The sequence below is a fragment of the Benincasa hispida genome, chromosome 3, assembly GCF_009727055.1.
Source record: "Benincasa hispida cultivar B227 chromosome 3, ASM972705v1, whole genome shotgun sequence".
NCBI lineage: Eukaryota > Viridiplantae > Streptophyta > Magnoliopsida > Cucurbitales > Cucurbitaceae > Benincasa > Benincasa hispida.
In genome coordinates, this window is record NC_052351.1 from 50,961,660 (window position 1) to 50,986,957 (window position 25,298).

The 25,298-nt window shown below is 33.6% G+C and overlaps 1 protein-coding gene across 1 annotated transcript; it reads right to left on the reverse strand.

The window, feature by feature from the left end:
* Window positions 1–16,416: 16,416 nt before the first annotated feature.
* On the reverse strand, window positions 16,417–22,632 carry LOC120074526 (protein QUIRKY). The gene is made up of 3 exons (XM_039027682.1): window positions 21,976–22,632; window positions 18,950–20,478; window positions 16,417–17,623 (listed from the first exon to the last, which is right to left on the reverse strand). The coding sequence occupies exons 1-3, from the start codon at window positions 22,514–22,516 to the stop codon at window positions 16,547–16,549; spliced, it is 3,147 nt and encodes a 1,048-aa protein (XP_038883610.1). The 5' UTR covers window positions 22,517–22,632; the 3' UTR covers window positions 16,417–16,546.
* Between the last annotated feature and the right edge of the window lie 2,666 nt (window positions 22,633–25,298).

The window sequence follows — 25,298 nt, forward strand, 5'->3', positions numbered from 1 at the left end:
TCCAATTAATTTTGGTGATGATCTTCAAGCTGGAGCTGCCCACCATACAACCCTATATATTTGCATGTTATTTACCTATATATTGAAGCTCCATGCATGAAGATCAGAGGGAATGTTGAAATATATTTTCTGAATTGATAACCTGAAAACTCTACTCTCGTTATTCATCAATTCAACTTGTTCAAGTGTTTCCACCACACATTCTAACTTAAGCATAATAGAAAAGATCTTGGTGGTAGTCCTCTTGCTATTTCAAGCTCTTTCTTAGTAGATCTCAGTCGAATTTTTGAAAGATATCTTCAAAGATAATATATGTTTCAAACCCTCTTTTGAATATCATATGTACAACATGCTTAAAACTCAAATTAAATGTAGTTTAAGTGCTTATTGATTCTGTAGTCTTCCGTTGCTTGATATATCATTCCTTCAGTTAGGCACCCTTGTAAAAGAATTGCCTCTTTCTAATGCAAGCTAGGTATATCCTAAACAGATAACCGAGCCAGTGTAGGGTGAAGATGAATTGAGAGTTAGATGTCTCATTTCTATTAATTTAGGCCTTTAAGTAAACTAAAACTAGCTAGTATTTTCTTTCATGTTTTTGCAAGAAAAAGACTTTTTCTTTTCAAAATAAGCTTCAACCTTTTGTTAGCAAAACTTTAAATTTCTAAATGCTTGCTTATATCTTTACTTCCTTGATTGTTGGGAAAAGAGATGATTATCAATTTATTGTATAAGACAATTGAATGTATTGACCATTTGAATGTGAGGATAAAAATGTGCCAATATGAATAAATCAGTTTAATGAATGAAACTTAGAATAAACAATAAACAATCTGTGTTTGCTTGAATGTATGCATACTTCTATTTTTTACTTACACGGGACGACAAAGATCTAAGTTGGGGTTATTTTGATAGGTCTTGTAAAGAGCTAACTTATTTGTACTAATTCCCTCAATTATTTACTTAAAATGTCTATTTTGATAGGTAAATTCCAATCCTGAAACAAACGGAATTATTTCGAAGGATTTAGAGCTAATTCGAGCCAAACGACACCAAAGAATCACTTAAGAAGAAGATCCAAGACAAATTACCACTTTGCCCCTCAAGAGGAATAATTCAACACACTTCAGCAATACTCGGAGCGTCGCAACGCTCCTCACAACACTAAGCCTAATGCTAGCTCGACACTTAAAGACATAATGCACCCATTTGCTACAAAATAGAGCAGCATCGCAACGCTTAACCCAGAGTTGCAACACTCTGGAGATTGACGGAATCGTTCGTGCGTTTGCACATCTTGCTATCAAGACCCTAGCCCAACGCTTCTTGGTTTTTTTATGATTTAGCGTTGCAATGCTAGCCTTGGCGTCGCGACGCTACACCTACAGATATAGATTCAGTTGTTTCATTTTCAGCAGGGGGAAGAACGAGAAAAATATATATATATTTTTTAGAGAGAGGTTAGATCGAAATAAAGAGAAAATTACTCAATTTTGTGTTTGTATGATAGATTTCTTGCAAATTTTTCAATTCTCTAGTGAATTGCTTAATAGAATTCATCATACTTTTAAGGATTCCTTCAAGATTTCTCATTTTTATGGCTAGGTAATTCTATTTCTTGGGAATTCTTAATTCTAGGTTTAATTCTTTAAGTTTTTTTTTTTTTTTTTTTTTTTTTATTTTCTTGAATTGTTTTCATTCTTGAATGTTCTTAGGCTAAATTTGAATAGAAATTAATGGAGGATAATTGATGCTTTGATTCCATTGAATTCTTGTATATAATTCTTGCTTGGCACTATTGCATAATTGTGAAATAGGTTTTACAAATTAAGCTTTCTTGTGTTAATTAGGACTTTTTCCGAATTTAACTCTTGAAATTCTTAATTAGAACATTCATTCAATCATTCTTGAAACTTACTCTAATGTGTTTCTTGAATGTCATGATCATGATAACCCATGTCCTTAAAGCAATCTAACAAAAGAACATGATAAATACTATGTGGAAGGGTTTTTGGCTTAGATTAGGGCTTATTGATGTGATTCATATTAATTAGCTATATGGGTCTTTAAGGATCTTTTCCCCCCTTATTGAATTATGGGATGTTGAGTTTTTAATAAATGATTCAAGAACAATGATAAGATTAAACCTAATAACAAGAATTCTTTTTTCTGTCAACTCTCTTCTAACAATAATAGTACATTTGTGTTACAATTTGCCCTTATCTTTATTTTAGTTAGCTTTTAGTTTCTTTACAAAAATAGTCAGTTTGTATTACAATTTGCCCTTAACGACAGCTGCATTCTTTCCATTACAAATATATTTTTGTGTCAATTAGATATAACCAAGTCAACAGTACGATGACCCTTCACAATTGCTCGAAACTACGGCTTGGCCAAAATTACCGTTTTGCCCCTATAGTTACATCTAATTTCTTAAATATCACTGATCCATCTAATGAACAATAAGTCAGTCCAACTATGACCAAACTCCTCTCGGATCAAAAGAGGGTGTGGCGCCATATTGTTCAAGTCTCGAAATCAGCCCTTAAGGGAGCAATTTATCTACTTACACAGACATTAGAAAAGAAGTGAATTTGTCTTGTGTAATTGTGTTCCCAACTCCCTAATCAGAAGAATCCCCAAAATGGTAGGTTGAGTCGGTGATCTGGCCGCTCTCACCAATACAAATAAAAGGACCACTTTCATGGGCAAGAGTTCACAACTCACATAGGATTCAGGTCATGTCATCTATGATCATCCTGGTGAAATGTTAGTCTCTAATATTAACGGTGTTATATAATGAGACTATTCATTTTGTGGTCCAGTCTTATATAAACCCTTTAGTATAAAACACCCCTTCTTACATGTCTCAATAATCAGGATCAGATCATTTATAAAACTTTAGAACAATTGTAACATCTACAAAGCGGGCCGTATTCGTAGTGTCACAAAAATAAGGTACCTAGCCGTATCCATCTACTATAGACCGTTCAGGATATCACTTAAATACAATCCATCTGTATGTCTCAACATACATGTTTAAGCTATAGAAGATAACTATGGATGTTTGTTTATTAGTTTTATGGATTAGTGCTATTAAATGTCGAATAAAATACCTCAAATTTTATTAAATAAATAAATTGTTTGTACATTAAAATTATAAATTACAGGACCCACGAGATCTAGGGCATCAACCCCAATATCTACTCCCATCCGAGGTGATCTTATGTAATTTAAACATGTATATCGATGAAGGAACTCTTAAACAAGATAATCCATGAGCGGAAGTGGATCTTTCTGATTTCATTGTGATAGAATTACCACACATACATTCTAACAAACAGATATGCATTGTAACACTAATTACTGGCATGTTTTAACAAGTAAAATACAAAATACCGAGTAAACGTACTAATTGAAGACAATCTTCAATCAAACTCAGTCCAGTGAAAGCGAACTCCTCGACGCTCCTTATCGCCCAACAAACAGTTGCCTAACAGCACCACGATTGGCAGCGCACGAACCAACAGTAACTGGGAATGACACCATAACTCAAAGCCCTCGGTATTCTCGAAGTGAAAATACAAAGGGTAAAATTTGATGGAATTGGTAAAGGAAGGAGGAAAAGACGATCGTGTAGTACGAACAAGTAAGTGGGAGATCCTAGAAGACTAACGTATAGTCGGGTGCTTGTCGTTTAGAAAAAGGTACATGATCGTATAGGTTTAGCTAAGCAATCGTCTATTGAAAGGTAAACGATCGTTTAGGTCTACTCGGCACACTAAGCGATCGTATAGAAAACATAAGCGATCATTTAGAAATCGCGGGCGATCGTTTAATGCACGGATGTGTGATCATTTAGGAAGATGGGAACTATTGTATAGGTTCTCAACGCTATGTGATCATATAGGTTCACACCTTGAGCGATTTTTCTTGCGTTCTTTTTCATGTCTCGCAAAATGAAAATAATTTTCATTTTATTCTTCAGTTACAAGAACTGAACTCGAACTTCTCATTTTCGCATGATTCCGGAGAATTACTCGGCCAATTATCTCATAATCGCTTAATTAATTAAAAAATGAATATAATCATATTATATTCTTAACCTATAGTTTGATATCATATATCTACTATAGTATTTTCTCCTCTACTTGATATAAATCATATTTATATCTAATTTCCTCCAAAATAATGTATCTCATACATTTAGTCAATTATATCATATATAATTAACCAGTTCAATAATATCATATATAATCGAACTCCCTCTTGTCAATTTGAACATTTTAAACTAACCCAAAAACTAATTCTCAACTTTATCCAAGCTACCAAGTGGACCTTATGGACTTATGGCTCGAAGCTCCAACGGTACGTGAATAGCTGACTAAATTCTTTAGCCACGAGATCCACCATCCGTTAACTGCCAGACATTTCACTAAAGACCAATAGCTGAACTCTTCTTACCATAGATATATTTTTGTGCCTATTGGATATAACCAATCATGAGCACGATGACCTATCACAGATGCTCGTAAGTACAACTGGGCCAATTTATCGTTTTACCCCTGTAGTTACATCTCACTTCTTAAGTACCACTGATTCCTAAGGGACAAGAGGATGTAGATCAACTTTAACATGGCAACAGGTGAGAAAGTCTCCTCATAATCGACTCCTTCTATCTGGGTATAAACCTTTGCCACAAGTCGAGCCTTGAAGGCGTGCACAATTATCCCATAATTGTCAAATTAAATTAATAAATATAATCATATTATATTCATTAACCTATAGTTTAATATCATATATAAACCATAGTGTTTTCTTTTCCACTAGATATAAATCATATTTATATCCAATTTTCTCTAATTAATGTATCTCATGCATAAAGTCAATTATATCAAATATAATTAACCAGTTCAATCATATCATATATAATCGAACTCCCTCTTGTCAATTTGAACATTTCAAACTGACCCAAAAAATTGATTCTCAACTTGAATCCACTAAGCTACCAAGGGGACCTTATGAACCTATGCCTCGAAGCACCAACGGTACGTGAATAGCTTACTAAACTCTTTAGCCACGAGATCCACCATCATCAGGCATTTTACTAAAGACCAATAACTGAACTCTTCTTACCATAGATATATTTCTGTGTCCATCGGATATAACCAATCAACAGTACGATAACCCTTCACAGATGTTCTTAAGTACACTTGGACCAATTTATCGTTTTGCCCTTATAGTTACATCTAACTCCTTAAGTACCATTGATCCCTCTAATGAATAATACAACATAGTCCCACTATGTATGGACACCTCTCGGGCCATAAGAAGGTGTGTGGCGCCACATCGTTCAAGCCCGGGGATCAGCCCTTAAGAGAGCAATCTATCTACTTACCCCTGCTTCGGAGAAGAAGTGGATTCCATCTTATGTAGATGAGTTCCCAGCTCCTAAATTAGACAAATCCCCAAAGTGGTAGGTTTAAGTCAGCGATCTAGCCACTCACACCCATGCAAATCAAAGGACCGCTCTCAAAGGCAGAAGTTCCCAAATCACTCAGGATTGAGGTCATGTTATCTATGGTCATCCTAGTGAAGTGAAGTCTCTGTCATGAACGGTGTTATATAACGAGACGTTAACACTTTGTGGTCAGGTCTTATACAAACTCTTTGTATAGGATGTCCCCGCTTGCATGTCCTCACATGAATGATCAGGATCAGACCATCTATAGCAAGTCATAATACTTGTAACTATTCCACAGAGCGGGTCGCATCCATAGCATTACCAGGATAAGGTTTCCCTTCTATATCCATATACTACAGACCATTTTGGTTATCACTTAAGACATGATCCACTTGTATGTCACCACATACATGCTTAAGGTACATAATGAAAACCGGGGATTTTAGTTTATTGGTTTGTGGTAAAGCAAATAAAACATCCAATGTTCAAAGACAAGTAGTGAAGAAAATATCATATATTATACATCACAAGCATTCCTACAAAACTATATTTACAAACTACAGGACACGAGAGTTTAACATCATCCCCAACAAACTTAAGCATGTATATGAGATATACAAGTAGATCATGCCTTAAGTAATAACCTAAAAGGTTTGTAGTATAAGGATAAAGGAGGGATACCTTATCCTTGTGACATTATGGATACGGCTCGCTTTGTAGTACAAGTGTTGTGAACTACTACAGATGGTCTCATCCTGACAATTCATGTGGAGACATGTGAGCGAGGGTGTCCTATACAAAAAGTTTGTATAAGATTGTACCACGAGATGATTCATCTCTTTATATAAAGACATTGATAATTGAGATTTATATCTCACCAAAAGAACCATAGGTGACATGCCCTTAATCCCGAGTGTTTTGGGAACTCCTGCCTATAATGGTAGTCCTTTGATTAGTATGGGTGAGAGTGATTAGATTGCCAACTTAACAAGCCTACCATTTTAGGGATTCGTCTGATTGGGGAGCTGGGAACTCAGCTACACAAGATGGAATTCACTTCTTCCCTGAAGTAGGGGTAAGTAGATAAATTTCTCCTTTACGGGCTCATTCCGGGTCCTAAACATAGTGGCCACACCCTTTATTGGCTCGAAAGGACTTAATCATAGTAGAACTATGACTTATTGTTCATTAGAGGAATTAATAGTACTTAAGGAGTTGATGTAACTACACGGGGCAAAACGGTGAATTGACCCAGTTGTACCTACGAGCGATTTGTGAAAGATCATCGCACTATTGATTGGTCATATGGACACAGAAATATATCTGTAGTGCGAAGAGTGTAGCTGTCGATCTTTAGTGGAATGACCAACAGTTAACGAATGGTAGATCTTGTGATTAAAGAGTTTAATTAGTTATTCATGTATCATTAGAGCTTCAAGCTACAGGTCCATGAGGTCCCCTTGGAAGCTCAATAAATTCAGATTGAGAATTAGATTTTAGATTGATTTAAAGTGTTCAAATTAACAAGAGGAAATTCAATTATATGTGATATAATTGATATGATGTATTAGATACATTAATTGGAGGAATTAATATAAAAATATGATTTATATTAAATACCATAAAATAGAAAAAAGAACTATAGTTTATATGTTTCATATGATGAAATATTAAAACTATATGTTATAAATATAATATGATAAGTTGGTTATTATATTTATTTATAACATATTAATTATATGATAATTAATTATTCTTTTTCTCTAATAACCGAATTGAGTGAGAGGTTATTGGAAGTTTTATGGTAACTATGAGATAAAAAGGATAATAGTTTTCCATGTTTCATTCGGAATAATCTCACAGAAGGGTTATCAAGTAAAAGTGTTTTACTAAACGATAGCTTAGAGAGCGTACACGATCGAGTTATGAGTTTACTATATGGTAGTTACTCGCTTACTCGTTGATACACGATCGAGTAGCAAAGTCTATATGATAGGTTTCGTTCTTTTAAGCGATCGAGTATTTCGTCTATACGATAGACAACTTTCATCTCCCACTTACTCGATCGTCTACCTCCTGCTTTCCTCAATCCAAAATCATATAGAGCCCACAGCTCCTGGATTCTTACAACGAGAATACCAAGGTAACCATTGTGGTGGTGTTCTAATTTCGTTCGATGATCGAGTTGGACTCGATTGGGATCGAGGTTCATTCAGACATTCGTTGAGATCATATTCTGATCGTTGTGTTCGAGTTCGTGCTGATTAAATGATTTGTTGAATGATCAAGGGATACTTGAAGAAGAGTTCTTCAAAGGTTTGCATACTATATCCCTTGTATCTTCATTTATAAGTAGCATGCTATACTTTTCTGTTTATGCATAGTCGTTTCCGTTTAGACTGTAATTGTTTGTGTTCTTTCTCAATGGGATTTGGAATGATCCGCTTCTGCTCAAAGGATGTCTATTAAGATTTTCTTCTGAAGGAACTCTTATACAAGAATAACTATGAGCGGAAGCGGATCTTTCTAATTTCAATGCGACATAATTTCCACACATACATTCTAACAAATAGATATGCATTGAAAACACTAATTACTGACATGCTTTAAAAGAAAAATACAAAAGACTGAAAGAACGTACCAGTTGAAGACTTTCTTCACAAGAACTCGGTCTAACCGTGAATGAACTCCTTTCGTTCCTACTCGTCCGGCAAACAATCACCTAGCAGCACCATGATCGTCTACACGATCAGCAACACACGAACAACAACGAATGGGGACGACACCACCACTCGAAGCCTTCAGTATTCTCGAAATGAGAATCCAAGATGGAAATGGTAGAGGGGAGGAGGAAAAACAATCATGTACTATGAACAAGTAAGTGGAAGAAAGGAGAAGACTATCGTACAGTAGGGTGCTTGATCATTTAGGTCAGGGTACACGATCGTGTAGAAAATCTAAGCGATCGTCTATCAAAAGGTAAGCAATCATTTAGAAACGCGGGTGTGCGATCGTTTAGAAAGGCGGACACTATCGTATAGGCTCTCAAATCTAAGCGATACAAGGCTTTCACACAGTGAGCGATTTTTCGTATATCTAGCAAAATGAAAACTATTTTCATTTTATTCTTCAGTTACAAGATATGAATTGAACTTCCCACTATCACACAAATCCGAAGAAAACTTTGGCCAATTATCTCATAACCGCCTAATTAATAAAATAATGAATATAATTATATTTTATTCTTAACCTATAGTTTGATATGATATATGTATAGTGTTTTCTCCCCTACTTGATATAAATCATATTTATATCCAATTTCCTCCAAAATAATGTATCTCATACATTTAGTCAACCATATCATATATAATTAACCAGTTCAATTATATCATATATAATCAAACTCCCTCTTGTCAATTTGAACATTTCAAACTGACCCAAAAACTGATTCTCAACTTGTATCCAAGCTATCAAAAGGACCTTATGGACTTATGGCTCAAAGCTCCAACGGTACATGAATAGCTGACTAAACTCTTTAGCCACGAGATTTACCATCTGTTAACTGCCAGACATTCCACTAAAGACCGACAACTGAACTCTTCTTACTACAAATATATTTCTGTGTCCATCGGATATAACCAATCATGAGTACGATAACCCTTCACAGATGCTCGTAGGTATAACTGGTCCAATTTATCATTTTGCCCCTATAGTTACATCTCACTCCTTAAGTACCATTGATCCCTCTAATGAACAATGCAACATAGTCCAACTATGTGTGAACACCTCTCGGGTCATGAGAAGGTGTGTGGCGTCACATCGTTCAAGCCCTAGAATCAGCCCTTAAGGGAGCTATCTATCTACTTGCCTCTTCTTCGGGGAAGGAGTGAATTCCATCTTGTGTAGCTGAGTTCCTAGCTCCCAAATTAGATGAATCCTCATAGTGGTAGGTTTGAGTCGGCGGCCTAGCCACTCACACCCATGCAAATTAAAGGGTCATTCTCAATGGTAGAAGTTCTCAACTCACTCAGGATTGAGGTCATGTTATCTATGGTCATCTTAGTGAAGTGAAGTCTTTGTCATGAACGATGTTATATAACGAGACGTTAACACTTCTTGGTCAGGTCTTATACAAACTTTTTGTATAGGACGCCTCGCTCGCATGTCCCCTATACGAATGATCAGGATCAGATCATCTGTGACAAACCACAACACTTGTAACTATTCCACAAAGCGGGTTGCATCCATAACGTTACCAGGATAAGGTTTCCCACCTATATCCCTATACTACAGACCATTTCGGTTATCACTTAAGACATGATCCACTTGTATGTCACCACATACATGCTTAAGTTATATAAAGGTAACCAGGGATTTTAGTTTATTGGTTTGTGGTAAAGCAAATAAAATATTCAGATGAGCAAAATCAAGAAGTGAAGTAAATATCATATATTATACATCACAAGCGTTCGTACAAACTGTTTACAAACTACAGGACACAATACCTTCATCAGCCAACCACCTCGCGAGTCAGACGTCTTTCGGGTCGGGTCGTCGGGTCGTGAACTGAGATGGGAGTGCTTTCTGGGTCTGTGAGCCTTTTTCACCAAATTGGAATTGTCCTCTTTGCCGGAACCGAGTAATTACAGCCTAATTTTAACTCTAATAACTCTAGAAAATTTACAGACCCTTTGCCACACAATAAAGCCTATAAAATTCCGAGAAATTACAATAATAATTACAACCAGAGAGAGAAAAATGGATGCCAAAACCAAAATTATCCATTTTAGCACGCACAACATTCATCACATGAATCAATACACACCATATGCATGAATTAACCAAAAATTGAGCACTTTAAGCATGCTCTGATACCAATTGATGGAACAGACACATGCGCAGCGGATGAAAAAACGGATCTAAAGTACTCTAATTAGATTAATTATAAAGATAAGCACGCATACAATTAAACAAGTAAAAGGAGAAAAGAATACAACCTTTGTAGTCTTTGAAAATCTTCTCCAAATCAGCTTCAATCTCCTCACGAACGGTTTGTAAACCACCACGAGAGTCTTTCCGACTATTCTCTGGCCTTAGAACGGGATGGTGGGATTTGGTGAATGACTAATTTGGAGAGAAAAAAACTAAAGCTTTGAGAGAAAAAATGATGAGATTATCACATCATCTCATCTAAACCCACTATGACCAAGAAGACTTCAAAAGCATTAAACACTCATTTTAAAGACCATTACATGCAAACATGCAACTTTGAGTTTGATGAGAATTTGACACTCAAAATTTCACTAACTCAAAATGTGAGATTTAGTGGGATAAGTGTCTTCAAATAAAGACAACACTTAGCCATGCAAAAGTTGACATTTCCCACTCACAAATGTTGGATCTTTCCATTAACTTGATCAAAGTTTGACTCTCAAAGTCTAAAGTAAAAAAATTTGACTTTTTGACTTTCAAACATCAATAGTCAATAAATTGACTTATAATATAATTTTGACCAAATCCATTTAATTTAAAAAATTAATTCTAATAATCAATTTTAAAATTAAATTATTATTAAATGATTAATTAAACAATTTAATTAATTTAAATTAATATTAAATTCGACACTTATCCCAATTTATATGAATCACTATTCATAATATTGATATTTAAATCTGATTTAAATATATCTCATTTTCTCTCTCTTTATGCTTAATTCACAATTAAACATTAGGTTAAATATATCGTATATATTTAACGCTTTGCTTCAAAAATCGAATTTGAACACTTCAAATTCGTTTGTCACACTATTCTAAGGTTTAGTCCGATATGAGCTAGTAGGGGGACTTCATGGACCTACAGATCATGGGTTCCAACAATCCGCAATTAACCGGTTAAACTCTTTAACCTAATTAACCATCATTCGTTGACTACTGGGTCACTCCACTAAAGCCCAATAGTTGCACTCCCATCACTAAAGATATATTATGTCCACTTGATATAACCATGATTAGTAAGTCAACCCTTCACAGGTTGTTCATAATAACGGCTGAGTCAAAAGTTGTTTTACCCCCAAGATTATATCTTGCTCCTTAAGTTCCACTGATCCTTTAATGAATAATTGGTTTGTGATCCAATCACTAAACCGAGTCCCTTTCGAGCCAATGAGAGAGTGGGGTCCCTTGTTCAAGACCTAGAGTCAACACTTAAGGGAACAACCTCTCTACTATCCCTAAAAATGGGTAGGAGTTAATTTTGTCTTGCACCCTATGTCCCCAGCTAGGAACACAATAAAATTGCTTTAAAGTAAAAGAAAGCAATAAAATGCGATAATAAAATAAAGTGCATTAAACCTAAGCTAAGATGGTACAAGATACAAGCTTCCTATAATTCCTAATATATATAATTTTGGGCATCTAAGATTCCAGTTATTTGCATTCCCAAAAAACAAACGAAGAAAACATTTGGAAAACTTGAGCTACTAAGCCTAGTGAGTAGTTCTTATGACCCTAGGGTTTAGAGTAGTGCGCTATATAAACTCTCTAACCCTAGAGGTGTCATTTGATATAATTTTAGGCTTATTGAGTCGGCACTGTTGAGCCAACCCTCACCCATGCAAATCTGAGGATAATCTCGAATAAACAGGAGTTCATAGTTAGCTCAGGATTAAGGTCAAGTTACCTAAGTCATCGATTTGAAATAGTCAGTTTTAAACAGTAAACAATGTTATAAAGTAAGAGTGACTTAATTTTTAGTTTGATCTTATGCAAACTCATTGCATAGGATGCCCTCACTCCTCATGTCAATATATGAATGAATTAGGATCACTTTGTTTATAGCACTTTACAACAAATTGTAACAACTACAGAGTGGGCCGCATCCAATAGTGTTACCAGAATAAGGTACCTAGTTTTATTCATATATTATAGACCGTTTTGGCTATATACTTAACTTGATCCACTCTTATGTCTCCACATAAAGTTCATGTATTCAAATAATAGCCATGGATCTTTAGTTTATTGGATTTAGACTTTACAAGTGCAATTCACATATTCAATAACAGTTTTATTGAATAAACATAAATAACATCTTTATTAATAATAGAATATGTTTTACAAACTGCGAGTTTTAGGACATACAACCCAACAGTTCCAAATATAGACTTGTCTATCACCTAATTCTGTGACAACAATGGGGCAATAGCCAACTCTAAAGAGTCTCGCAGCCACAAATGGGGATAACATATTGAGAGGAAGTATCACTTGATACGGGAGATTATGTAATGAAGAGATTTGATCGTCACAAAGATCACTTTGGAGCACAACATTTTTTATCCATTTATGAAGGCTCTCTCGACTAAAGTGCTCAAGAATCATCTAGAGAGTCTAGGTTTACGAGGTATGTACATTTTATAATCTAGGGTAAATGGGAGATGTGTAATGGGTATATAGATACCTTAGTTTATTGTATTTATTTAACATTCCCACCGTTTTGGGTTATTGATATTATGTACATCCCACTAACTAGAGTTTTAGTTCAAGTAGGAGTTTGTTAGGTTTTATATCCTAAAACTCGTAGATAATAAATGTAAATAATTGACTGCCGTCAATAAAGAGTTATCGATGTTATTCCAATAAGTGTTATTGATTGTGTTGTATGCGTTTTGTCTTAATAACCCTAAATTCAGTAAACTAATATCCTATGATGTCTTATGAGTCTTGAACTATATGTGGAGACATACAGGGATCAATGTTCAAGATACAGCCTAAAAGTTCTATAGTATAGGTATAGACTGGGTACCTTATCTTAGTGATACAATGGATACAACCCACTTTGTATTTGATATAAATTCAATGATCCAACATGTTCGTGTAGGTGATATGCGGTGGAGGTATCCTATGCAATAAGTTTACATAAGACCGGACCACGAAATAGTAACTGCTAGATGCAACTCCGTTGACTAGTTAGGTTTCTATTTCAATAGGATGATCTAAGTTACTTAGTTTAAATCTTGAGTGTATTATGAACTCTTGTTCATGAGAGATTGTCTTTTGATTTGTATGAGTGAGAATGACCAGTTCTCCGACTCAATAATCCTACTATTTTGGGGATAAGACCGAGTGGGGAGCTGGGAACATAATAATACAAGATGGATTTTACTCCTTCCCGACTTTAGAGTAAGTAGATGAGTGTTCCCTTAAGTGTTGTCTCCAAGACTTGAACAAAGGGCCCTACCCTCTCACTGGCCCAATAGGGCTTTCTGTTCAATAGTTGAATCATAAGCAAGTTGTTCATTAGAAAAACACTGGTACTTAAGGATACAAAGGTAACTTAGGGGTAAAATGGTAATTTGACCCAGGTGGTATTACGAACACTCGTGAAGGACTAAGTTGTTATTATTGATCTATATCTGTGAACACATAAGTATATCTGCAGTGAGAAAATTAGAGAAGAGTGCAACTGTGAGTCTTTAGTGGAGTGTACCCACAGTTAACGAATATTAATTAATGTAGTTAATGAGTTTAGCCAATTAATCTCATATTGTTGGAGCTTCTGATCTGTAGGTCCATAAGGTTTCCTTCCTAGTTCGTAAAGGAAATTGATGTAACTATGTCTTGAATAAAATTTGAAATGTTTAAATTCACTTAGAAAACAATATAATACATTATAAGATAAAGTTTATATTTTAATTAAACTTTATAATATAAATTAAATTTTGAATATGATTCAAAATTAATTTATGGGAGAATTAAATATTTGAAGGAGTTTAAATATTAATTTAATATGAATTAGATTTATATTAAAACTATAGGTTAAAATTAATGTGTATTTGATGCACAATAAAATTATAGGCTATGAGAGAAATACAATTGAATATGATTCATTTGTAGGTTAAACTAAATATTTGATACTCAATTTGGTAATTAATTAATAGTTTACTTTATTTTAATTTAATTTTGATTTAATTAAATTCATTGACTTATAACCTAGATATGTTTCATTTAAATATGATCTAAATGAAATCATTAATTAGATGAGATTTAATTAATTAATTAAATTAATTTATTTATTTTTAAATTAAAAAGTTAACTCCCACGTAGTGGATTAACAAAAATGTGGAATGATTCCCACGTTTCTCTCTCTCTCCTTTGATCAAATATCTGCAAAACATATGCAAGGTAGTGGTTGTTGTAAGTGATTTTGCACATAAGTGTTCCGTACATAGAAAAGCTCTCTCAAATTCTCCTCCTTCTTCCCATATTTATTTTGGTGGAGTTGATTTCAATCCCAATTGGAGAATTGGTAATTTCATTCCAGTCTTCAAACGAGATAAGAATTTATGTTTCTTTCTCTATAGAATTGTTATTTCTAATGTATGCTTAACTTAGGATTTAATTTGCAGTAGGCTGTGTTTTTATACGATCTCTGTGATATTTTAAATTTTTTATGTGTATTTTACGAATTCCTAAATTAACTTTGAGTATGGTCCTATGTTCTCTTCCGCTTCCCTACAGTAAAGCCATCACAATTTACAGCAAATTTGTGGCTACAATGTTGTTTTCAAAGAGAATCTCCAATAATTAAGGCCCAATTTATTAAATATTTTTTTTTATAATTTAGTTGTCTCTATAAATCTTTTCAAGAACACCAAATAATATTTACAACTTTATTTTAATGTAATTTTAGTTTTAAGGATCATCTTTGTGTTTTTTTTTTTTTAATCATTTTTATCTATTTAATTATTTTTCTATAATTTTATGTGAAACGTTTACTATTTAAATTCAAATATATATATTCAAAATTCAAATTTACCTTATAAAATAATGTTCCACTGCGTAAAACAGATTTCATGTTCATATATATTTTTTCTTAACTTAGAAATATGAAATATTTAGATTATTCACACACACTTTCTATATATATTAACTTCCAATTAAAACAATGAATTTACACATGACTTTCTTCTTCTTTTTTATCTTTTTTTTCTCTTTCTTTTCATACATTATTTATATAATTTATAATTTCCTATTAAATCAAATAAAGAAAAATTACCTAAAAAAAGGAGCCTAGCAGTACTGCTAATTTGAAACCAATTAAAATATGCTCTCACATATTGTGAGGTAATTGCAATTTTGTTGGGAGTGTGTGATGAAGCTTATAAATAAAATATAAAATAATCAACAAAGAATATTTCAGAAGAAACGGAATCACTTCTATTTGAAAAATACTTTATCCACTACTTGTTTGAATTCTTTTTGTTTTTTACTTCTCCACAGTAAACAATACAATGATCGATCCTATTTATAGAGATTTTCATGAACAATTCTAAGGGGTGTGGTGTACATTTTCAAGTATATAATTTAAAAAATAAATCATTTTTTTAAGAAATTAAAGTGTTCGATAACTATTTTTAAGTGTATTTTAATCAGTTTTTATAAAAAATGTTTAAATATAAATGAGTTTTCTAAAAAACACTTTTATTCTTAAGTCCATCTAAACGAACCCTAAAACTATAACTCTCATATTAAAGACATGAAACTCATATTAAACCTCCATACATTAATATATTTAACTCTCGTTCTAAATAAAACTCAAATGTAATTAATCATCATTCTTAATTCAAGTATAACTTACCTTAAATTAAAACGTGTTTAACTTTCAACGAATTTTAGAAACATAAATCTTGAGTTCTTTTGAAATTTAAATTGTAGCTTTTGACTTCTAAAATATGTGGAGTTCAATTTTTTTTTCTTTCCAATTCAATATTCTATCATATGAATTATTTATGAGAATTTTATCAAACTGTATAGATTATTTATGAGATTTTATCAAATCATAAAGATTATTTTATGAAATTGTTCTAATCGTAAGGACTAAATTATAAATTCTCAAATTATAAGGACTCAATTTAAATTTTTCTCAAAACCAATAGTACCATATCTACCAATTTTGTGATTTAATCTAATTTAATATTTGGTTAAATTATCATCAACATTATTTAACACAATCACATTGAATAATTTCTAAAAAATCTTTCCTCCCCTATCTATTCTTTCCTCAAGCTTCTTCACTCTCTTACACAACCTACATTAGTCTATCCGACAAAGACGGTAGCCTTCTCAAGAAATTGAGAGCCGGCGACGGCAACCGGTCTCGAAAAATTGGATGGCGGAGGTAATAAAACCCGAACGCCACCGTCACCATCCTCAACGGCACCACGTAGAGCGCCATCGCCACCGCAAAGCATATTCCAGTGAAAATACCGGTGGCGCGTGGGTCACGCCACGTCACCAATGCTTGCACGCGCTCTCCTTGAGTTGCTAGATCCCCCAATAAGCTTTGTACACGTGTCCCAATCACCCTCAACTTATCGTATCTCATCCGTACAACTTCTGGCGATCTCGTGCTCGGTATGTCATCGAATTCCTCATCCAATTCATCTCGTTCGACAACGTCCGTCATTGAAAGCTTCAAATCGAAACTCGAAAGAAGCTCCGGCGATCGGAATTTGTAGTTCCACGCGCCGGTGACGAACACGTAGAACGAAACAGTGGGAATGATCAGATCAGGGAACCAAATCAGAATCACCAGCAGGATGTGGACGAGAATTGTAGCCGTCGGATTCCGCCACGAACGAGTATCGTCAATCCATTTCACGGCGGCGATCACGGTGGCGGCCACGCTGATGACTCTGTACCAATTCGCACGGACTTTTCGCATGCTGAAGCTATGCGATTCGGCGTCGAGCATAAACAGAACGACCTCCCGTCGAAGCGGCGGCTCCGATCTTGAAAAATGACCAACCACCGTCTCCACCGCCGCGCTTCGGAGCAAATCCTGTTGCCGGACTCCGAGAGGCTGCACGTGGTGCATCAACGGCAGCAATGGCTGGGAGTACACGTGTAAGAAGTCCAACGGCGGCGATGTACGGACAAATCGGACGGCGATTTCGAGTTCACCCATTTTTTTGGTTCCGGCGGCGGATAAAACGAGGAGAGGGTAAAAATTTCGGTATACCTTTCCGGTTTTTAATGTGGAGATTCGTATCCGTACTTTGCCGATTCGTGAATCGGGTAGGTCCGGTTCGGTTGAACCGCCATTTTTGGATTCTTCTGTGCTGTCAAAAACTCCAATTGTCAAAACCGTGCACGGGTCGTAAACCTGGCGGAAAATGAATTTTATGTTAGATAAAATCACTAATTTTTATGTGAAATAATTTTTTGGATAAATACCAATTTATATCCTTAAATTTTGGAGATTGTATCAATTTAAATCCTAAATTAATAGTTATATTAAGTTAGATCCTGTATTTTAGAGTTGTATCAATTTAAACTCCAAACTAATAATTGTATCAACTAAAACCACTTGTATAAATATATCAATTTAAATCTTAGACTTTCATAATTGTATTTATTTAAATCTTAAAATTTAAAATTTGGAGATCAAATAGATAGAAGTTTGAAAGTTCAACGACTAAATTTGTAATTTAAGATATGTTTGGTTTAACTTTTCATGTGTTTAATTTTAAAAATAAGTCATTTTGAAAAGAAAAAAAAATTGAGAAATTTGACAATCACTCAAAATAGTTTTTCAATTTTTTTTTATGAAAAATATATTTTTCTCTAATTATTCTAAACAAGCCCTTAATCTAATTTTAGAAGAATCCCATTTATAGAAGAATTTATAATAAAAACCACGAAATGATAAATGTTAGCCAAAAATTAAGGTTAGTAAACCTTTTATTTTTTATTTTTCTTTTTTAAAATTAAACATATAGACACTATTTTTAGCTTCAAATTTCTTGCTTTGTTATTTATTTTTTTTATCAATAACTTAAAAAACCAAATCAAATTTTAAAAACTAAAAAAAATAGTTTTTCAAAAGTTATTTTTATTTTTTGAATTTGGCTAAGAATTAAAAAATTGTACTCAATAAAAATACAAATCAATGTAAAAAATGACGAGAAAAAAAACAAAAGACAAAATGGTTAGCAAACGGGGCCTAAATAATTAAGGCCCCATTTGGTAACCATTTGGTTTGTTTTTGTTTTTAGAAATTAAATCTATTTCATCAATATTTCTTACAATAATTTATATTTTTTTAGAGTATAATGATTAAATTCTTAACCAAATTCAAAAATTAAAAATAAATTTTTGAAAACTACTTTTTTAATTATCAAAATTTGGTTCAGTTTTTCAAACATTTGATCAAAAGTAGATAAAAAAAAAAAAAAAAAATTGAAAGTAAAAGTAAAATTCACACACTTAATTTTTAAAAACAAAATGAATGCCAAACGGATTTTAGTTTTTAAAATAGTACTAAAAAAAATCTTTCCGGACAAACTTTAAATTCATGGTTGCAAAGAAAAAATTAAATTTATGAGAAGAAAAATTAAATTCATCGAATGAAGTTTTATATATTTAGGGGAAAAGAATGTAAAAAGAAGAAATATTTTGGGCTACAAATATTTATTAAATATAATATTACCTGCCATGTATATTGTTCATTCCATTTCGGGTCAAAATTGTTGCTGACCGTCCGAGTTCGGACCCACTTCGACCCGTATTTTGCAACACAATACGCATCGGTGGAGCCTTTCCCGGCCGCCGTGGTCTTCATCGGAACCAAATTCTTGCACCCAATCACACCAATCTCAATCACACCTACCGGCGGCTTCCACAGCTGCCTCGCCGTCGGCCGGTAATCGCTACTCACGTGCGCCGCTTCATCCATCACGTGATACCCTCCGTCAAAACACAGCCTCACCTGAATTCTTCCTTTGTAGGATGATCCCTTTTCATCCACAAGTCCAGCGAGTGTGCACCACCGTGCTGTCACTTTCCGGTCATCCACTCGCCGCTCGATGTCAGTGAGTGGGATTTTCACAACCCCTATGACGGTCGGAGATTTCGAGCTACGGCGGCTCTCGACGGTGAAGATCAAGTGGTCGGTCATCGGCTCGGCGGCAACGAACAACAAATCCTCATTCCACGACGGAGCGCCGTTACGGGTTACGACGGGTTTCGTCATGGATACTTGGAAGCCAAGTTGGGCTTTGACTTGAAATGAAGCTTCTTTCACGGCGGTGATCGGAACCACGTCCTGGGCTTCGATCACGGTGGCGCGTAGATACCACATTTTTGGCGATTGATAAATTTTTGCCCTAGAGTTGAAATTCCCGCCGGCGTCTGTCTTCCACGCGTCAACAAACGCGTCGTCAGCTTGAGTACCAATCCACGTGGCTAACATTAAATACCCACCAAAAGCGACGTCGTTTGTTTCTCTTTCTAATCTGTACCATTGTGGGGCCAATGGACTGTCTGGTGGGTCCCGCAGTAGAATATCTGATACCTCAAAACACAAGCCACCTAAAAAATTACGTCGGTCCACGTCGGATGGTGATACGGCGTCGTTTCCTTTGCCATCCCAAACTGAAATCTCCATTATTGAGGCAGAATCTGCTGCATCGCGGCTGAATGCAAACGTTTGGTCCCACTCAAACACGTGGCTCTTTCTGGCTGGATTTGATGTGATCCGTTTTCCAAATGCTTCGATCTGCACGATCGGATGGCTATTAGTGGCGAGTGACCGTGCTTTTACTACTCGCACGAAGAGGTAGTGCATCTTTTCCACAAGATCGAATGCGGACCGTTCGATTGTTTGACTTTCAGTTGACTCCAATGTGTAGCTTGATATCGACGTTGGTCTTCTAATTGGTTGTGGCGCAAAGTTGACTTCTGTATTTTGTTTTGACTCCGTTGGTGGGATCACTTGAGGTTGGTTATCTTCCGGTGATGTTTCTGCCGGCGCCTCCCTCTGCTCCACCACTTCTGGTGGTGGATGGTTTTCGGACGACGGCATTTCGACAACGGGAGTTGGAATTTCTGTCGGAGTACTAATGTCGATAATCGGAGTTTCTGTTGTCGGAGATGCAGTGGCCTTATCGGCCAAAGTTTCTGTTTTCGGAGCCGTTGTGCCTTCGATTGTGGATGTTTCATCACTTTGTTGGGTGACCTCTGATAAATATATCAATAAAGAGTTTAATTTACCGTAGGTAAATGATGTAACGTGTAACATAGTATTTAAATGATTTGGAAAAAAGTACTTTCAAATAAAATATAGAGAAAAATAATTTTCGATATTTAGGTAGTTTTTATTTGATCCTTAGATTTTCAAATGTTACATATTTAGTCATTAAATTTTGAATATTATTTCAATTTAGTTCATAAATTTCAATATGTTATAATTTTATCTTTAAGATTTGAGTTTGTTTTAATTTGGTTCCTAAGTTTTAAGATTTTACATTTTTAACCTCAATTTTTCATTAAATACTCACTATCAATAAATTAATGTCAATTTCTATTAATTAATTAAAATAATTATAAAATAAAATTTTAAATTTAATTTTTAAAATGATAAAAAAAAAACAGTGAAACTTAATTAATTATAATTCTTTTAATGTTTTTTAATTTATTAACCTAAATTAATACTAAAGACAGAAAATGAGTATTTAATAAATAATTGAGGATAAAAAAGTAAATCTTGAAACATAAGAACTAAATTGAAGTAAAACTCAAATGTGAATGATAAAATTGTAACATCTAGAAACTTAAAAACTAAATTTAAACCAAATTCAAAACTTGACTAAATGTGTGACATTTTGAAATATGGACACTAAATAGAAATTAGACCAAAATTTAGGGATGAAAAAGGTATTTTTCCTAAAATTTTATTTTGTATAAATATATATGAGGAGAACTAATAATTTGGAGTGTACTTAGTATAGGTTCTTCAATGATTTTGGATAATTAGAAAAAAAAAAGTGTTTTTTAACAAGAAAAAAGTACTTATGGAAAGATATTTAAAAAAATTATGTAATCAGAACTTGTAATGTTATTATTTCAAAGTTTTTCCTTTCCAGCCTTCAAGGGTTCACTCCAGGGAAAGGTTTTGAGGCTTTTATGTGTTTGTATCCTATTAATTTTTAGATTAGATTATAAGAAATATCTTCGAATTTTGTCATTTTATAAAAAAAATACTTCAATATTTTTAAAAGTTATAATATTACATTTGATCTTTCATAAACGTTTTAAAAATATCTTTGGAATACAAATTCTTTAAAATTTTGAACAAAAATTGAGATTCAAAATGATATAGTAGTGATCTAGAGAGAAAATTTGGATCATCACATCATTTTAGGGCATTACCATATGGTTATAAGTCTTGATTTCTGTTTAAAATTTTAAAATGCTTTTTATGCTAAGAGTATTTTAGAAACATTTATGAAAGTTAAGGAGTAATATTGTAACTTTTTAAAGTATTAATGGTATTTTTAAAATAAATAATAAAATCTAAAGGTATTTGTTATACTTTACCCTAAGTTTTATTACTTCTTAGATGATAGAAACACATGATACCAAAACAAAAGCATTTTAGGTTTAAATTTTAATGACAAGTATGAATAAGTTAATAGAGTATATAATAATATCAATTTTCAAGTTAAGTGAAAGCACCTTGTTGTTCCAACAAAGGTGATTGCTTTGGTTCTCGCTCTGGCTCTGGCTCTACGATCGTTGGTTCCTCAATTGTATTAACTATATTGCCATCCTCAATCGTTGATGGCGGTGAAATCGACGGTGCAACGCAATCAGAGTAATAAATTCTCAAGCCAATCTCTCCTTGAATCCAACTAAAGAGACTCTTCTTCTCCAAATGAAAATAAATCAAAGCCTCCTCCCCCGTCTTCACAAACTGTGTAGAACTCAACCTGATCCGCCCAAGAAAGTTGTTCCGTCGTGTCGGCCCGTAGTTTCGATCATGGTTCACATCAAGTTCCAAAACATCTCCAAACACGCTCGACGGTGGCCCGACATTGAACTCAAGAACCTCGTTCCACGTCGGGTTTAGATCTTGAACTACAGTTCGTGTCCGTTTTCGTTGGCCGTAGTAGTCGACCACGACGTAAGGACTCGAGGTTCCATGTCCGTCTTTGGGCAAGAGGTTACGAGCATCCACAACTTCAACTATCAGCTTCCTCAATTGGCCAGTGGCCATGTTGCACAAGAGAGAGCTCAAGAATAACAGTGAAGAGTTTCAAAGGAGAGTAGAAGAAGAATAAAAATTGAAGAAAAAGGGTAAAGAGAGCAAGTATGGAGATGATGATTATGTTATGATTTTGTTTCTTTTAAAGTTGTGTGGTGCTTAACTTAGTGGGCAAGCAGCTTTATTGAGACACCTTTTTCTTTAAATCTTCTTTGGTCTTTTTTGCTTTCCTTAATGTGAAGGAGAATTGATTAATATATGTGATGAGGAATTTTCTAAAGTTTTAATTTGTAAATACTTTTTTGTCTTGATAAATAATATATATATATATACACACATCATCCATCTTGAGTTTGATATATCTAGTTATGTACTTAATATACCAATTGTACGATTTATAATCGAGATGACCACTTTAAAATGTCTCGTGTGACAAATCAAAGTGATCATGATATATTAACTTGTGTTAAAGTGAAATATATAATTGAGTTAGAGGATCATAAATTGGTGATACGTAAAAACTATCATAATAATCGAAAATTTCAAAATTTTCGTCTTTTTCCGTCAAAAATGTACATTTTTAATTTTTCTATATTTAATGACTGTTATTTACAGTCATAAATTTGTGACACGAAAAATTGTCATAAAATTCGAAGAATCTAGATGGAATTGGAGGGATTCATTTGACCTTTTGATAAACACGTGTCTGGCTAAATCAATGGAATTATACATGATATTCAATATGGTTATGAAAAAAATTATAAAATAAATATTAATTAATTTTTATACTTAGTAAAGTTATATGAATAATTGAAATAACCAAAGGAATATTTGACCTATAATATTAAAATATATATATATTCTGGTACGCAACTTTTTCAAATTCCATTGAGATTTCATTCACGTTAATTTAAACAAACCCAAACTTATAACTCATTGATATTATGAACTTCATATTGTTTTATAATTTCTTTATTGCTAAAATTGCAATTTCAAATTACATTTCCTTTGTTAAAATGATTATAATTCAACGGGTATCAAATATGTACTATTGACTTCAAGAACGGAACTTTGATATCCCACCTCACATATATTGTTAAAAAAAAAAAAAAGAATTGATTTGTTCTCGACATTTTCAAAAATAAAGAAATTAATAATTTGATTTGTTCACTAAAATAAAATGTAGTATCACTTTTGCTTGTACACAAAAATATATGAGATTTTATGAGATTTTGTATATGTTTAATTTGTTTTCTATCAGGATGATTATTCTAAAATTGACTCTAAAAAGTTTAGTACTCAAATAAACAAGTATTTTGGAAATTAACAATTTGTTCCTAAGAAGGAGAGAGGTTGTATTTTCTATGTGATTGTTCGAAAATTATATATATAAGATGCAAAGGAAATTGAAATATGTTATATCAATGTGTTACAGCCAAAAGTATCATTCACATTAAGTGTTATGGGTGATTTTGGATCGAAAGATATAATTGATGTCTAGTGTAAATAGGAATGACAAAGTTAAAAAGAAAGCATGATACGAGTCAATAGTGGCAACTTAGAACTAAAATGGGCCTAGGAAAAGGGACTGACCCAAGCCAGTGTGTTCGGCCTCGACTGTGGTCAAACCTTATCAAATGTGTAACGAGATATGTCTTATGCATGTCCTAACTCAAGTGATCATTTTAGGCCTGAAATATGGCCTAAGGAAGATGCTTGTCCTCGGTCAAGGTCGAGGCCTACCCTAGCCTAACATAAAATCGTACACACCCCTTGGTCCGGTAGATTATATAATTATCCTGTACATCGTTATAATTTCATATGAGATAACTTGAATCATATTCGGAAACTCTTTAGCTTCCCTACTCTTTCACTTTCAGCGTGTGCTGATTTTCTCTTTCCAAGCCATATTCTTCTCGCCTTCGAACAAATTCAATGTTGATGTCACATAAAGATCATGTGCATTTTCTCTGTCCAAAATCTGGCATCTAACATAAAGTAAAAAAGAGAATAAGGCTTGACGAAAGAGTTTTTTTTTTTTTTCTTGTTTTACAACAAATTAGGAGTTTATGATTTTGGATTCTTCGATCTCATGAAAGAGTAAGATATATTATCTAAGATTTTATTTAATTTGAGACAATTGAATAAACAACCTAATAGATTTAAGTATGGTTAATATGAAGGAAACTAAAGAGAAAAACCCTTTTCTCAAAGTAGTTTTGAAACAAATGATGCAATTATATTAAGAGATGGTTTGTTTCGTAGTAATCTTAGATTATTCTTACATGGACATCTAGATTTTTTTTTGTTTGTATTGCGGTAATTTTAAAATAGTGAGGTATCCAAAAATACCCGACTTCCTAAAATCTCTCCATTCCCCTTGAAATGATGGGTTTTCAAAATTCTCTACTATCATATATCGTGTAAAATTACAATCTTTACCCTTATCCCTAATTAGTATATAATTAACCATCACAATGTTTTTTTTCTCTAGCCACTTTTAAACCTCTCTCACACTTGTGCAAGGTATTTTCACATTCCTTTTCTTACTTTTTCTCCATTTTGCATTCCCTTTTCTTACTTTCTTCTTAATTTTTTCTACCTTTCACATTTTTGTTATTGGTGTTGTCTATTTGATTTTGATCCTTTTGTTTTTTTTTATATGAGATTTATGTTGAGATCTTACTGTGAAATGGGAGGTCTCAATGTCTCTCATTTTCTATAGAACTTGCTTTAGATTAGGTTTATATATTTTCTTTTTATTGCATTTTTTGTTGAGACTAGATCATAATTA

Excerpts from the sequence above, each read along its gene's own strand:
- LOC120074526 (XM_039027682.1), bottom strand. The coding sequence starts at position 22,516 with ATGGCCACTGGCCAATTGAGGAAGCTGATAGTTGAAGTTGTGGATGCT. Across the intron at positions 20,479-21,975 it reads ACCTTTGTTGGAACAACAAG|AGGTCACCCAACAAAGTGAT; the intron begins GTGCTTTCACTT and ends TATATTTATCAG. Across the intron at positions 17,624-18,949 it reads ATGAACAATATACATGGCAG|GTTTACGACCCGTGCACGGT; the intron begins GTAATATTATAT and ends ATTTTCCGCCAG.